General features: G+C 62.5%; 1 protein-coding gene across 2 annotated transcripts in view; it reads right to left on the reverse strand.

Annotated features, from left to right (window-relative positions):
• Window positions 1–16,651, reverse strand: part of SYNE3 (spectrin repeat containing nuclear envelope family member 3) — a 74,012-nt gene that overhangs the window by 28,297 nt on the left and 29,064 nt on the right. The window contains exons 1-6 of one of the 2 annotated variants that reach the window (XM_045822899.1): window positions 16,593–16,650; window positions 15,687–15,843; window positions 10,535–10,707; window positions 8,939–9,248; window positions 3,542–3,703; window positions 1,653–2,000 (exon numbers count right to left, since the gene is read on the reverse strand). In XM_045822899.1, coding sequence (XP_045678855.1) covers window positions 1,653–2,000; window positions 3,542–3,703; window positions 8,939–9,248; window positions 10,535–10,707; window positions 15,687–15,830 — 1,137 coding nt within the window. In that variant the 5' untranslated portion in view covers window positions 15,831–15,843; window positions 16,593–16,650. Of the gene's footprint in view, window positions 1–1,652; window positions 2,001–3,541; window positions 3,704–8,938; window positions 9,249–10,534; window positions 10,708–15,686; window positions 15,844–16,592; window position 16,651 lie in introns of those variants that run through there. The other variant, XM_045822897.1, reaches the window with a different exon arrangement.

Below are 16,651 nucleotides of genomic sequence, written 5' to 3' on the forward strand. Positions count from 1 at the left end.
GGGTGAGCCTGCCCCGCACAGATGCTCTCTTTGCGGGCTGCTCTTTCAGCCGAGGCCCTGACGCGCCTGCCTCCCCCGAGTTTCTCAGAAGGGCAAGCGGCCCACACTCCTTTCTCGGTGCCGGGTGGGCTCAGTGCACTCTGCTGTCCCTGCTCCGCTGGGCCAGGGAGGCCCCAGCCCACCGCCGGTCCCACAGCCGTGCAGCCACAGGCCTGGCCTGGCCCCCAGGCCCCCACACCGCTGGGCTGGGCTGGGCTGGGCTGGGCAGGTCGGGTGTGGCTGCTCCTGGCCACAGGGCACGCCACAGGAAATGCAAACAGTAACTGCCCGAGTGCTGTTGAAGAGCAAAGTCCCTAGTGATCAGTTCTGAAATTCCCTCTTGCGGATACCCAATGAGTCAGGACTTGGTCAGAGTTGAGGTGACCCCAGGATCAGGTGCAGCAGGGGGCCTCCGGCAGGCTGTGGTCGGCCTCCCACTTCGGGGACGGCTTCCCGGAACAGCACGTGGCTGTGTGACAGGGGGCAGTGGCAGGGCACCCGGGTGCCCCTTCCCAAAGAGCTCGCACCCTCTGACCTCCCCTCTCTGGACCGCACGGTAAAAGCAGTACTCTGAGTGTTGGCTTTTCGGCAGGTGCTAGTCTAAGCGTTCTTGTTTCCACGTGTTCATAAGGAATTTGTGTGTGTGTTGGGGGGGGGGGTTCCTATTATTAAATCCCCTTTTGACATTTAACTGAGAGTAAGAGTAGTTCTCCCAAAGTCATCCTGTTGGCGAAGCGAGCCACCCAGGACTTGATGGGCCAGCGGTCCTGTCCCAAAGCCCCCACCCCTAACCACTGCCCGGGCCGCCCCCTCCTGCCGAGGCAGACGGTGCTGCGCTGGGGACCAGTCCCTGTGCACAGAGCCGACTGCAGTGGGCTCTGGCCCTCACGACGGGCCTGAGCGGGCCCCAGGGAGCCCGTGTGCCTTGCTCCGGCACACGCAACAACACTCGTGCTCGCGGGCGGACTTAGAAGGGAGGGGAAGAGAGCAGGGCAGTGCACAGCGGAAGTGGGTCTGCCTGGCTCTTCTTCCAGATGCTTCCCCTGGCGGAACTGACACGGAGTGACCTCGCTGAGTTAATGAATAATGACGGGAGAGGGGAGGGTGTTTATCCTTAAATCTCTCCGTCCACAGGTCGAACCTCCTGTGAGTGGGCACACGGGGCAGGGGAGGGGGAGGGTGCTCTGATTGGACACCACGTGTCACTGGAACCCACCCTGCTGCCCAGAATGGGCACGTCTGTTGGCCTCCCCAGATGACGAGTTGGCCCATGGTCATCTCTACACTAAGAGCTTCACCCTTGGCTTGAACACCCTCTGCTCTGGGCTCAGGGAGTCGGCCACCCCCCACGCCCCCACCAGGCACAGAAGTGGCAGCCTGGAGACCATCCACCTCTGGTCTCACCGACCTGCTGATGCATCTTGTGATCCTAGGAATACTGGGAGTGGGGAAATCTCTCCAGGGCTCAGTTTCCTCATCTGGAAAATGGGTGCAAACGCCCAACTTTGGGAAAACCAGAGTGCGTGTGCTGAAGGCCCACTGCGATGCCCGCCACGCAGAAGCTCCCAGGGGTGACTGACTGCACGGCCATGGCTTGGCCCAGCACCGCTTACCGAGTAGCGTCTCCAGCGGGCCACCAGCTCGTCCTCGGTCCCCGCCCCGGCCGCGGGCTCCAGGCCGTCCTCAGCCAGCCTCCGGAGGCCCTTCCTGAACTCCCCCAGCTCGGCCTCCAGCAGCTTCCTCCGCCGCTCAAAGGCCCCCCTGGACCGGAGCAGGCCCCGCAGCTGTTCCTCCTCCTCCCCCCGGAGGGCTCGCAGCTTCTCCAGGACTTCCCGCATCTTCTCCAGCTCCTTGGTGATCTTCTCCGCGCCCAGGGGAGAGGTGTTTTGGATGACCCCCACGGCCTGCTCCTCCAGCCTCTTCAGAGACTCCTCACCCCTGAGGAGATCGTCGGCGATGCCCTGAAGGGGAGGCCGGGTGGAAAAAAGCCGGAGGGCGAGGTCAGGCTGCACGTGGGTTCCTAGACTCCTGGCTCAGGGCCAGAGACCACCTCTCCAAGGGGCGGACCGTCCACCTCCACGGCCCTGACTCACTGCAGGGGGACGCAATCCCCTGCCCACATCTCTTACCAGTCACCTCCGTACCCCAAGGAGAGAGTCTCTGGCGGGTGCTTCTCTAAATGTCGTTGACACTCCCTGACATTCGTTACTCTGCCCGTGTAGCAGAGACTGACAGTACGGGGCCGAGAGGACCCGGATGGACCCACTGGACTTCACAGTGTTGATCTGTACGGTCACCCGCTAATGACGAATGAGTACTGATGGTCCGACCATGACCTCGATATCAGGTTTCTGATTTACATAAACGGTCGTCAGCTTTTGATTTTTTTTTTAAATAAAAACTGTTTTGTGAACACCTTTAAATCTATTTTATCTGAAAACGCCTTGGAAATATTCTTTAACTTTTTTACTGAAGTGTAGTTGACGTGGCATAAAGCACACAGACCTTGGGTGTGACCGTTCGAGAGTTTCGAGAAATACGCATGCTCGTGTAATCCCCACTGTTACCGAAACATACGGCATTTCTAACACTCCGAGAGATTCTACAGTTTACTGGAAGCCACAGAATATGTTACTTTTTGAAACTGGCTTCTTCCACTCAGCATAATATTTTCTTAGACTTTTCCACGCTGCAGCCGGTATCAGAATTTCATTCCTCCTTACTGTGAGTTACATCCCTGCATCTACACATGACAATACGTTTGTCCCGACAGGTAACGTTCTATCAGATTGTTTCCCCAGCACTCTGCCGCCAGGAGCCTGGACTGCTTTCGGCGTGGGGCCGTGATGAGCAAGGGTGCTGTGGACACTCTTACATAAGTACAAATATTAAATAAAGGGTACAGGTGCTGTATAATGTTGCAAAAATTATAGAGTGGTTCTTGAATTATCGGAGATAATCTACCCAGTTACTTTACAGAGGGAGTCAGAAGTTGATTCAAGGTTGTTGCGTGTCGGGAGGGTGAGAGGGGACAGAGCCCCTGCCCCCCTCCCCGGGCCTGCCACCTCTGCCAGGCTTTCTTACCCTCAGCCCTGCTGACATTTGAGGCTGGATAGTTCCCTGTCGTGAGAGCCGTGCTGTGCACTGTAGGATTCTTAGTAGCATCTCTGGCCCCAGCCCCTGGATGCCAGTAGCCCCCCCTGCCACCCCCAACTGTGACAGCCAGAAATGTCTCCAGACTCTGCAGATGTCCCCTGTCTGGGACCCACCAGTCTAGACCACGCCGCCGGGGCCTGGGGTTTCCCGGTGCCCTGGCGGCCCAGAGACCTCCACACGGCACCCGAGGACCCCAACACGCTTCGCTAGACCCCACACTTCTCCTCCCGTGGGGTCTGTATCTCCTTTGGCCCCCGCACCCCCTGTTGCATAAACTCTAACACAGAACTCGCCCCCACTGCAGCTCCCTTGGGGCCCCTGGGGGAGACACAGCCGGGTTATTTACCTGCAGCTCGGAGAGCCGGAGCTCGTCGGCCAGCTGGCAGCTCCGCCCCACGCAGCCCTGCACCTTCTCCACCACCGCCTGCAGCCACAGCTGGAACTCGTCCACGCCGGCCTGGTAACGCTCGTGCTCCCGCGTCACCTGCTCCAGCAGGCCCACTCTGTCCTGAGGGAGGGAGGAATGTCAGCGGCCGTGGGGGGCTCCAGCCTGGCTGCCCTGGCCTTCGGGGCCTGTGTGTGTGTGTGCATGTGTGCATGCAGGTGTGTGTGCATGCAGGTGTGTGTGCGTGCAGGTGTGCAGGGGGATGGGGCACAGCCAACCGGCAGCCCCTCTGCTGGAAATAGAGACCCCAGACCCCCTTCTCTGGCTTATTAGCAATAAGCCAAGAGACTCTCAGCTTCGGAGACCAAGCAAGTCAGTGCCGGGTCCGTCACCTGCCCAGCTGGCTTTCTGTCCCGCTGTGCCCTGGGAATGGCACTTGAGGTGGGGCCTGGTCACCGCAACTCCTGCCACCTAACACCGTCGCCTGAGCACTCACCACGGGGCCGGCGCTGCCCCGGGGACTCTGTGGGCACCGCCACCACCCTGGACTCTCCCAGCAGCCCCTCACAGGCAACGTGATCGGTCCGGTCCAACAGACAGGGACTCGGCGGCCTGGAGGTGGGATGGCCCGTCCGAGGCCATCGGCCGCCTGGGAAAGCACCGAGACTGAAACGCGATGGTAAGGCTGGGTCGCAGGGGGACGGCCCCTTCACAGCAGGGTCTGCGGGGCGTGCAAACAAAGGGCAGGCTGCCTGTTTCCTCGTGCGGGAGGCCCAGCCCCCCGCGTGGGCTGGGGTCGCTCTGTTTTCAGACGGCCCCACGGAAGTTCTGACCACATAGGGACAACACGGGAGTCTGGGGGGGGGGGGGGGACTGGCTCTGGGAAAAGAAGTGTTCCTGACACAAGACCCACTGTGTGCCTAGGGACTCCACTGTTCAAAACACACCACTGATCACAGCACCCTCTCTTGAAACCCCTCCGGGGCTCCTCGCTGCCCCCAGGCTCAGGTCCAAGTGCCACAGTCTGGAGGTCAAGGGCAGATGCCATGACTGGGCATGGGGAGCCGGAGGTCCGGACCCTGGGCTCGGGGCCTGCTGCCCGTGACTCGAACCACGGCCTGCCTCAGGCACTCCCTGCCTCGGGCACTGCCTCTGTGCCCAAGCCTCCCCACCTGCAGGGGGCAGTGAGGAGGGGAGTGCCCGCCCCACTGGGCTGCACTGGGACTGAACGGGCCGGAGCTCACGCAAACCAAGGACAGCAGCAGGCGGCCGTGTGAGCGCTCCAGCACGGTGAGCCATCGTTTACGGCCACCTGCTGACTTCCGTGCTCCGGGGCAGCACGACCCCCGGCACCCTCCTTTCCCGACCAAGTGCCGCTGCCCCGGGCTGAGCAAAGGGCCTTCCCTCTGTGGTGGCTCCCGCCGGGGGGACCAAGAGCTCCCTACGGGCAGGCCGCACCGTGTCGGTTCGTCTCCCAGGTCCACTCCGGGCAGGCTCTGCAGACGCCTCCTGAGCGGCAGGAAGACACACATGGGGTGTCTGCCAGCGGGGAGGGGGGAGGGGGGTTGGAGTGGGCGGGGGATGTTTCCAGGAGGGTCAAGGGAAGGGAGAGAGGGGATTTCCATTTAACAAGCACTGGCTACAGGCCTAGAACTTGACAAGCATGATCTTATTTAATCTGTGCCACAATCACAAAACCCCCCATTATGCAAATGTCCAAATCGATGCTGTGGGGTCACAGAACTCTCTCGTGGGACCTGAGACACAGGATTTAAACGGCTTGTGTCGGACTGCCAGTCAGGGCTCCAGACCGGAGGTTGGCCACCTGCAGCTCGTCCGGCTTCCCCGACCTGCGGGTTTCTGGGGCAGCTGCCCTGCTTTCGGGGCGCTGCTCCTGCCCCAGGGTGCAGCACAGGCAAACACCCCTGGGCTGGGTGTTCTCTGCTACAACTGAAATGTGCACACTCCAGCTCGAATTCCACATCTTTGCATATCATGGAATGTCCTGGTTGGTAATTTCCGTGCAATCGTTCAAAGGCAGAAACTCCATGTTCAGCTCACAGGCCGTGCAAAATCAAGAGGTGGGCTGCGTGCGGTCCGTGGGCCGCAGGGTGCGGACCTCACCTGGCAGCCACAGCACGGCGGGGGGGGGAGGGGAGGGCCTCTGAGCAGGTACACAACGAAGCCCCGAGTCCCTGGCTGGGAAGTGTGGACGGACACGCAGATTCCAACACCGCCCCGCTCTCTGTGTCTGCCTGCCCCTCCCTTGGAGCAGCTCCTTGCCGAGCCCAGAAATACTGATTCACTTAAACCTTCACTTATGACCACGGCGAGCAGGAGAAAACCACCCCACTTCTGAGATGGGGATGGCGAGGCAACCAGCCCAGCCCTTCGGAGACGTGTGGAGAAGCCTCCCACTCGTGGGCGCGAGGCCCAGAGCGTCCACGGCCACCCACGCCGATGAAAACACTGCCGTTTCAGCGGGACGGTGGCCTCGCCCCTCCCACGGGACCGCCTGTGTCCGCCAGGGCTGCCCCACCCACGGGCAAGGCTCAGTCACGGACCAGACGGGGTCGGGAACAAGGAGCAGAGAGTCACCTCGGGCGCCGGCTGCCTGACAGTCGTGAATGTCATCGCGGAGCGGCCCGTGTGATGAACACGCTGGCCGGCGGCTGCGTGAGCGTGTGAGCGGCGAGGCGCTGGCACCCCGGGCAGACACACACTCCATCCGGGCTCCGGGGAGAGGGCGCAGGCCCCGATGGGACCGCAGCCGAGCGGGGCGGCCGTCCCGGCGAGCCTCGTGCCAGGCAGAGAGATCGCAGAGCGCCGTTCGGCCGCCACGGCACGGCAGCACATGACAGGGGTGACAAATGGGAGAGGGCTCCCCCTTCTCGCGCTAGACCAAACAATGAAACCATCTGTGGCCGGAAGAGCTGTCAGGGACGCCAAAACCCAGCCCGCCGACACGGGCGCCGCGGACCGCCCTCTGCGCGGCTGCACGGGCCGCTGCTCCGACTCTCGGCCAGACGTGGGACACTCGCGCCTCCTTGAGGGCGGGAAGCGGCGGGATGGAGGGCGCAGCTGTGCCCCTGGCTCTTGGGGAGAGGGAATCGCTGGATTAAAAGCTCTCTGACAACATAAACAAGCAAGACCTTACGGGCTGCCTGCCTGCTCTGTTTCTGCCTCACTTCCAAGTGCGTTGCGTTGACAGAGGGCTCACCCCTTGTCTGAGTCAGGCCTTTTAATGAATAACTGTTTGCAGGGGGTGGTCACAAAGGCCACCGGCGCAGAGGTGGCCCCCGCAATGCTTCCCTGGTCCTGGCCCTGCTGGCACCAGAGGCTTTGCTAATGAGCCCACTGGAAGTCAGAAATGGGTTTTCAGAGGCAGCAGAAATTAATGGCCTGTCCCCCAGCGTGAGCTCTGCTGCAGTGGGCTTGCTGGCGAAAGACGAGGGTCAGTGCAAACAGCGTCTGGCGCACACTGAATGGTGCCCACCCCCGCCAGAGCCCCACATTGGAGCCCCGAGCCCCGATGGGGTGGTGTCTGGAGATGGGCCCGTGGGGGCTGTTCCGTGGGCCATGAGGTCCTGCGGGTGGGGTCCCCGTGAGAGGGTCCGTGCCCTTATCAGAAGAGACGCCAGAGAGCCTGCTGTCCCTTGCGCTGTCTGCCGCAGGAGGACACAAGGGGAGAGCGGCCGCCTGCACCCCAGGGAGCGGCCCCCACCAGACACTGAAGGCTCCGGCACCCTGATATCGGACTTCCAGCCTCCGGGCTGTGAGGAGTGAGCTCCTGCTGCTGGACCACCGGCCTGCGATTTCCGAGGCAGGTGCCCAGGCAGACAGAGGCAACGCCCCAGGGGCCCTCCCCTCTCGGAGGACAGCCCCGGCCCTGTCGCTGGGGGGATTTCAGCTGCCTGCCTGGGGGTGGTGTTCTCACCTGCTGTGAGAGAGCCTCTTAGGCCAGGTGACCTCTCATCGCGTGTCCAGAGCAGGGGACCAGGAGGCCCCTGGGCCACTGCGAGTGAGTCTTCAGGGACTACCGGGCAGCAGGGCTAACTGCCCATTTGGGGGGTGGTGGTGCAGGCTGCTTTCCTTCGGCCCGGGGTGGGGGCAGGGCGGCTGGGGTGAGGCCGGGATACTGATCCCATTTTACCGATGAGGACCTCGGGGTCGGGGGCTAACTCTCCTGCCACGGGCAGTAGAACGTCTGCTCCTCTCAGCTTCTCAGACTTCCGAGGGTCACGGCGCCCTCTGGAACCTCACAGCAAAATGCCCGTTCTCACGGGACAGTTCGCGTCGGACACCAGAGGGCCCTGGCCCCCGCCCACCTGCTGCCTCTGATGGAGACTATGAAACAAACTCAGAATGATGCCAGACACACCCCGCATCCGGGACGGGTGCACGACGTGAGGACAGAGAGACCCTGACATTGCAAAGAAGGAGCGGGGACATATAAGAGAACCAAACGGGATTTCTAAAATAACAGTAACAGTGATTGAACACAGTAACTCAATGGGCTGTTTAAGAATAAGACTGAGAACGAGAAGAGGGACCAGGGGCAAAGGGCAGGCACAGGGGTGGGGACAGGGAAAGAGAGGGGCGGAGGGGAGTGGCTGGAGGGTGGGAGGAGGGAAGAAAACGGGGAAGGGGAGGAGCGAGGCGAGTCGGACAAAGTGAGCCTTTGTCCACCGGTCAGCAGGCCGACCCTGTGCACATCGGGCGCCCGCCGTGCACAGACCACTGCATGACACCGGGGGTGCACAGGGCAGGGACGGGGTGAGGGGTGGGAGGGTGGGCAGACGGACAACTGATGAGCGGGCGGGCAGACAGTGAGTGGGCAGAGGGACAGACGGGGGACAGGCGGACAGTGAGTGGTTGGGTAGGTGGGTGAGGGGGTGGACAGTGGTAGCTGACAGTGGAGAGGTGGGTGGGTGAGTGGGTGGGTGAAGGAGTGGGCAAGCTGACGAGTGGGTGCATGAGTAGCCGGACGGCTGGGTGGGCGACTGAGTGGTTGTCCAGACAAATAGGAGGTTGGATGGGTTGGTGGGGACGTAGATGGGGGAGCAGAGAGTAAAGAGATGTGTAGGAGGGTGGGCAGCTGGGCGGATGGCTGGGTAGGTGAGGTGGTGAGTGAGTGGGCAGTGAGTGGGCGTCTCGGTAGTTCAGTGGGGACGTGAATGGGTGTGTGGCCAGGAGGGTGGACGGATGCGTGAATGTCAGCGGGTGGGTGTTGGGTGGGCGGACCGTGGATGGCGAGCAGATGGATGGACAGATGGTTAGGTAGCGAGTGGGTGGCTGGGTGACTGGATGAGGTGGGGAACTGGCTGCACTGGGGGAACACCCACCACCCTCACCCACCTGGGCCTTGGCTTTCACGGCATCGTACTTGGCCTTCATCCTCTTCTGGGCGTCCTCGTCCACGCTGGGGTCCCCGATCCTGTTGAACAGCGAGGCCGCCTCCTCCAGCAGCCGGTCCAGGAGCACGGCCTGGCTGTCCACGTTGCTCAGCAGCACCTGGGCGTGGCTCAGCTGCCACTGCTTCTCCTTGAGGCCCAGCTGCATCTCCACGGGGGGCTCCAGCACCACCGTCATCTTCTGGAACCAGCGGTAGAACTCGTCTTGGGCCAGGAGGTATTCACTCCAGTGCAGCCACACCCACTCGATGCGGCTGCGGGCAGAGAGACCACGGCGCCCTGAGACCGCAGCGCCCTGGACAAGCCGCCAGCCTGTCTCCTGGCACTCGGGGTCTGCGGGAGGGGAACACGCTGACGCCCTCTCTGGGCCTTAGGGTCACCTGGGTGGCTCGCTGACACTGAGGATTCTGGGCCCTACCTGGGTCCTGCTGGACAAGACCCCCTGTCTGGGAGACAGAATTGTGGAGCGGGGGCAGGGGGCTAAGGATCAGGTGGCTCTGATTCCAGACCTGCTCCAGAACCACCAGCCTGGCGGATATAGCTTATGGAGCCTTAGCTACCAGCATCCCAAATCCTCGCCCCGTACTCCCACTGTCGGTGTGCAGGGGACCCCAGTCATGCCACTCCAGTGGCGGGGCTGGGCACAGGCACCCAGACTCTTACCACGGCATGCCCACTAACAGACACAAAGTGTGTCTGATAATTGCAGAAGACACCACTGTCTGTGGGCTCGTCACCACGCCATGGGGACGGCAGGCCGAGGGCCTGTGTGTGCGTTCAGGGGCTGCCATGAACTCGCTGCACAATCCTGCCTCCTCACTCGCCTCAGTTTCCCCATCTGTAACACCACATCAAGCCACTTTGGAATTCCACGTGAAAAGGCTTGAAAAGCAAAAGCACTGTGCGAAGCCCCCCAGCCCACTCACCACTCTGGGGGGGGGGGGTGGGCGCTGGCTGTTCCTGTTTACTGAGGGCCTACTGGGTGCCTCGCTCTTCACGTTGGCTATCTCCCCTTCCCTCCTCCTAGCAGCCTCCGTGGAACATTTGATTATACCCACTGTCTGGACGAGGCGCCCGAGGCTCGGAGAGGTCAAGTGACTTTCCCACGGCCGCACAGCAAGTAGGCGTCCGAGCAAGAGGCCCCCCTCAGTCTGATCCCTGCCCTGCCCCACCCCGCCTGGCCCCCGGGTGCAGGCAGGGCATCGGGGCTGCAGTGCTAGCCAGGACTGGGCCTTCCTCCCCCGGCCCTGGGGCCTCTCTTCCATCCCGCTGACGGACGTGCCCATGGCACGTCTACAGAGAATTAATTGTTGGCAAAACGAGATGGGCTCCCACTGTCTATTACCATCATTAAGCCTGATTATAATTAGAGAGAGGCGGGCCAAGCTGGCGGAAATCCCACGAGAACACCCTGTTCCCAGAAATCCCAGCACTGGAGAAGCGTGCCCTGGGCGGAGGGCCCAGGCCAGCGTGGTGGTTGGTGGTGGGCCGGCAGTGGCAGGGGCAGACAAAGGCCTGGCAAGGTCCCCAGCAGCCCTACCTGTGACAGTGGGTCATGTAGGTGACCGTCTCCTCCCACTGGGCCTTGATGTCCCTCAGCTGGGCCAGGATCTCGGGCTTCTGGTCCTCGGGGCAGCAGGCCAACAGCGCCTGGGCCGCCTGCAGCGCCAGGTCCACCTTCAGGCGCCCCTCCGGTTCCAGCCGGCATATTTTCTGTAGTGGGCACAGAAGCCAGTGTCGGGGGGTCAGAGTGCGGGCGGGCCAAGCAGCAGACAGTGCAGGATGGACAGTGCTGGGCCTCCCTTTCTCCCCCTGAGATAGTGATAACAACCGCTGCTCTGTCTACCTCATAGTGGGATAGTGTTAGTTTTTATAAATACCATTAATTAAAACACTGACATGAGTTAATGTAGCTTAGGAACGAGTGATCAGGTAGGCCCTCCCCCAGCCTGTGCGACAGGCAGTGGCCCCGATTCCCTTCTGTCCCTCTGTGTGAGGGCGGTGAGGGACGACGACGGTGATGACGAGAGATGGTTGGGAGGAACGTCCCCTGCCACCCGTCCTACCGAAGCGTGAAGCTGAGCGGGCGCCTCTCTAAGGCGGCCTCTGGGCTGTGAGTGGGCGGGGGGGCCAGAGCGGGTAGTGTGAGGATCGGGGAGATTCCCCAAGATAGGAGAAGGTGCTTTGCTTGGGTGTGGGGGGGTGGGCCAGGCAGTGGGAGGGGGCAGGGACACAGCTGCAGCGAGCACCCCGCAGAGACCCGAGTCCCACCCAGCATCCAGTGGCCACGTGGACGACAAAGGTGCCGTTGTGACTAGTATGGACCAAACGTCCAGAGGCCACCGTGGAATGCTCTAGACTGAGAAATGTTACCTACCCCCCGCCCAGCCCATTCCACACCACTCAGGAGCAGGGGTCCCACCACGAGGCTGAGGATGAGTTTGTTGTCCTCCAGTGAGATTTAACTGGATGAGAAATCGGAACAAGTAAGGGCCCGGTATTGCTGACACCGAGATGTGGGCCCGCTGCACGCCCACCGCTGGAGCCGGCAGGCAGGACGGGCACCACGGGCATCCTGGTTTTACAACCCCGGGCGCCAGGGGCCCACAGGAGCCCCGGGCGCTGCAGAACAACCCTCGGGGACAGTCTGAGGGCCTCCTTCCCACGTGCGGCCCAGTATACGCTCGGGCAGAATGCAGCGCCATAAAGCAGGGCAGCCAACAGCTTCCGAAAAGTTCGCTCTCTCCCTGCCACACCCACGAGGAGCCAGCCAGGCCTGGAAAGTCCCTGTGAGGACAACGGCCCTCCCCCAAGGCCCATCCTGCGCCCTCCTCCAGGCTCCTGGACTTTGCCCTCCTGATTCCTGGTCAGAGAGGCGCAGGCTGGACTGAGAGGCACAAAGACCATGACCCACTGCTCTCTGCTCTCTGCCCTCTGCAGGGGACAGAGTGCTGCTTCCCTGCCAAGGAGACAAGGCCTGGCCAGTCCCCAAGGCAGGTGGAGTGCCTGCCCCGAAACACCACGCCAGCGCCTGTGGCCGGGCTGGCAGAGCCAACTGCTGAGCTGCAGACCCCACCCCCCCTCGCCACTCCGGGGACCAGCCGCTGTGAAGCTCCTTTATGGCCCATCACACAGGCAGGGACACTGTCCAGGGCTGCGTGGCAGGGGACACCAGCTGGCTGGGAGGGCATCCGAGCGGCAGGGACAACACAGTGCCTTCTGTGGAGGAGCCGGTGAAGGCACCAGTCACGTGGTGGCCGGATGGAGAGCAGGGAGAAGCTCTCCTGGGGAGAAGCGGGAGACCAGGAATGCTGGAGGGATGGGGTTAGTCGGCGCTTCCCTCAAGGTCACTGAGATAGCGGGGCACAGCGCTGGGCGCTGTGCTGGACACTGGACTCCAGGGGGAGCAGGCACGGCCGGGTGCTTGCAGGCCGTGGTGGGGGCTGCAGACGGGAGCACAGGTGACCGTGGAAGAGCCACGAGACCACAGAGGGTGACTGGAGCTCCAAGGAGGGTTGTGGGGAAATCCCAGAAGGCTTCCTGAGGAGGCAGCACGGGCCCCGAGCCCAGGGAAGCACAGACATCTGAGATGGGGGCTGAGCAAACGGAAGCACAGCACATTTAGGGACAGCGAGGCCCCAGGAAATGCTGGCATGCCCCTGGCCACCGAGGGGACTGGAATCCAGTGAGGAGGCAGCCTAGCTGTGGCCGGTCCCCAGTGCGGGGCCAAGGAGGCTGAGAATCAGAGGACGAAGATCTGGGGGGACTGCTACTCAGGAGAGCAGCTCCCCAGGCTCGGCGCTCAGGGCAGGGACGGTCGGTGTGCCCGTGTCCTGCACCAGAGCCACCAGAAACCACCCCCTTCGTGGGGCCAGCTCTACCAGCATGCTGCCAAGCTCGCAGTTAAATTCCTCCCCTCCATCCTCCCTCCCTTTTGAGAGACGGGGGACTCTCCCCTCCCCTCGGAGGGAGAAGCTGAGTCTCCGGGGTTTGGGGTTTGGGGTTCGGAAGCCCTGGGGCCAAGGTGCCGCGGCCACAGCGGGGATTCAAGCCGGGGCTCTCGACCTCTGTGCAGCCTCCCCCCCCAGGGGGCTTCCGCCTCCTGAGGGTCCCGGTGCCTGGAGGGGTGAGGCAGTCCTTCCCTGTTTTACTGATGGAAGATGAGGTTGTGGGAGGGCTCGGACTCACTCCCGAGCACACAGCCTCGGAGCTGCATGGAAATCCGCACCCAGTCACTCGGGACCTGCGTCCCTGAGCTGACGGAGGAATGACGAGGGAGGCCCCAGACCCCAGGGCGAGGTCCCCGGACTGAGGAGGCAGAGGAGGCCCCAGCCGAAAGGAAGGCAATGTTTTCTCATCACAGAATTGCTTCTGAAAAGGCAAAGCGTGCAGAAACTAAGCGTGCCGAGCCCCATGAGGGGGTACCCCGGCTCCAGGTCAAGTTCATGGGGGCTCACGTGAGAGAAGTGCTCCCTCTGGTTTCCTGGGCCCACTCACCCTGGCCGAGTCCATGGCCCTCCCTGAGGACCCTCCCTGCCTTTGCCACGAGCCAGACCCACCGGCCAGGGTAACGACCCGCCCGCACAGGGTGCCCGCTCCGCAGGGATGCACACCCTAGGACAGCAAGCGCACACGCAGGGCGGTGGCGTTTCTGGACAGAGCACGCCAGCAGCTGGGCTGGGAGGGGGCCGGGAGAGACTCGTGGACCAGGGAGCGTCTCCTTTCACAGGCACACCCGGGCGCAGACAACAGGGCGTTCAAGTAGAGGTGGCAGCACAGAGGCTCAGCGGTAGGAAACCCAGGAGGTCTTCTGCCAACGGGAGGACCTACGTACTTGGGAGGTGGGGTTTTAGGGGTGGGGGCGGGGAGTGAGGCGGGGGACAGGGCTGTGCCAACACTGAAAAACTTCGGATGCCAGGTGTAGTTTGGCGCTTCTTTGGCGGGCCACGGGGAGCCACGGAAGGTTCTAGAGGAGCAGAGTGACATCATGAGACCCACTCTGCGGTGTTCCTCACGTGTGCTGGTGTGGCCGCCCAGACTGTGTGCACCCCTGTCCTCCGTTGCACCATGAACCCGAGAGCAGGGCGCACCTCGGTCGCCTCCAGCCCCGGTCCCCGCACGCGGACGGCCGGTGATGTTCTGAACCCAGCCCTGGGATCGAGTCTTCTCCAGATCAATTCCTTGAATTTCTGCCTGTCACTGTGTCTAGGGGTCCATTTCGCTATTGAAAAGTGGGGACGATAAAACCACACTCACAGGCTTTTGTGAAATGAAACAGGAAGCCGACAGCGGTGTTCGGGGAGTGCCAGCCCCCCTGTCCCTGGGTGGAACAATCGCTCCGATAGACACCTCCTTCCTACCAGGGAAGGGCCTGGGCTGCCGGCCCCGCCCCACCCTCAGGCCCCGCCCCTTCTGTGCCTGACCTCCCAGGCTTCCGGTCCACTGCCCTCTTACAGGACAGGGGTCCTGCTCCCTGGCTCGGTGTTTCAGGCTGTCACTCTCTGACCCCGCCCACCCCTCTAGCCTCATCCCCTGCTCCTGCCTGACAGTCAGTGTGGCCATAATGGCAGCCTTGGCAGGGCTCCCGGCATGTGCCCCAAGCTGTTCCCACTCCCAGGGTGCCTTCCTGACCCTGCTCCCTCTGCAGGGACCCACCCCTTCCCCCGCCCCCACATCCCCTAACCTAACTCCTCCCCATTGACGCCTCTGCAGCAAAGTCCAGGGGACCTGACCTTCTCCAGACGCCCGCCTGCCCTGGATTCTTCGCGCACTGCATCATCCAATTGGGAAGCCTCTGATTGGGTCACTCAAGCGGGGTCACCCCCTCCTTTCTGCCATGACAGTCAGTTTTGGCCAGGGCTCACACCAGCACGCCCAGCACACCAGGCATTGTTCATGGACAGACCCCCCCCCCCCACCAGTGTGTGGTCAGCTTGTGCAGGAGAAGGTAAGCCTCCTTAAAAGCAACCATTGCTAGGTGATAAATTATAATCGTGGAATATCCCAATGGATGTAGCCTGACAGACGTGCAAGCCAACTGCTTTGCTCACGGATGGGAAACTGAGGCCCAGAGATAGACGGGGTCTTGGCCAACGTCACACAGCCCTGGCGTCAGCACGGAGACTGTCACCCAGCTCTCTGTTAGCCCAGTGCTCTTTCCCATGATGACACTGGGCTGGGCACCGGGCACCTGGCACCTGCACTTCCGGTCAGTGCAGCTCCACATGTATCAAACCCTGCTCCGTGCCAGGTGGGGGGTGCACCTGGGCCCTGGCCCTGGAGAAGCCAAAGGGGTCACTCCTCGCTGGGCACAGGCCCATGAAGGCCGACCTGGGCCCACCCAGACCCGGCTGCAGGGAAGCAGGGAAGGGGGCAGGAGGCCGGGCCTGGGCCAGCTGGGCTGGGGACCCACCTGGCCGCACGGTGCCCCTGCCAGGACAGGGGGCCCAGAGGGTTAGTGTGAAAGTGTGGTCCGAGGACCGGGAGCAATGGTGTCACCTGGAGCACGCCATCAATGCCACATCTCGGGCCCGCCCTGACCTCCGGGATCAGAATCTGCACTTAATTCAGCATCCTCAGGAGATTCAAACACCTCAGAGTTTGAGGAGCACTGGTCCAGGCCAGAACCCTGAGGCCTGAGAGGGAGGGGCCCGGCCAAGGCCACGGGTCATCGGGGCCACTGCGCTGCGTACCTCGGTCTCCAGCAGCCTGGCCTCCAGGGCGGCACGGGGCCCCTGGGTGTCGTCGTTGGCCTGCAGCCGGTCCTGCACGGCCTTCATCCACTCCTGGGCGTCCTCCACGCTCCTGTCGAAGCCGTCCTGGGGCTGCTGAGTCATGGCACCTGCGGGGCTGAAGGCAGGACCACGTGAGACCAGGCAGAGGGGCAAGAGTGCCAGGGGCCCCAGGGCAGGCTGACGGGGCAGCCGGCGAGGGGGGTGGTGGCTGACACTGTCCAGCCCCGCCCCCTGTGCTTGGATGGGGCGACATAGTCAGGGGTGACTGTGTTTGTCAAAGGGCCAGACGACTGGAAACAGCAGGAGAGGAAGCCAGGTCAGGGCTCCTTGTGGCTGAGCTCCCCGACAGTGAGCCCAGCGGGCTAGGTTGGCGAAGGCTCTCTCTGGCCCCTCTGCTTTCCTGCTCCACGCTCACCCCACCCTGGGACGCAGCAGCACCTTCCCGTCCCTTTGGGTTGAAGCCCCTCCCAAAGAGGATCCTGAAACACAGCCTCACATTGGCTGATGGATAATGAATCTGATCTGAGTGAATCAAAAGCCTCATTCTAAGAAACACAATTTTTGGTACCAGCCGAGCTGACACCAGCCCCTGAAACTGGCCTGAAATTAACATCTCAGGCCGGGGGACAGCAGGTTAGCCAGCTGTCTGGTCTCCACTTGTCCGCCGACAGAGGGTCCACAGCAGACATCGCTTCCACCGAGCCTCGTACCACCTTCTCTAGGAGGCGGATGAGCATCAGCCAACTAAGTGCTTCAGAGGAGACCCCCTGGCTCTGCCAGCCGCAGGAGACCTGCCTGCTGGTGTAGGTCCCTCCACTGAAGCAGCAGCTCTCGGCCACCGGCCCAGTGCGCCCTCAGCCTCACCTCCCAGCTGTGCAGGCGAAGTCTCCAGCAGCCTCCTATCACTGCCTCTACCCCTCTGA

This window comes from Phyllostomus hastatus, unplaced genomic scaffold (genome assembly GCF_019186645.2).
Source record: "Phyllostomus hastatus isolate PE091 unplaced genomic scaffold, TTU_PhHast_1.1 phas_scaffold_501, whole genome shotgun sequence".
Lineage (NCBI taxonomy): Eukaryota > Metazoa > Chordata > Mammalia > Chiroptera > Phyllostomidae > Phyllostomus > Phyllostomus hastatus.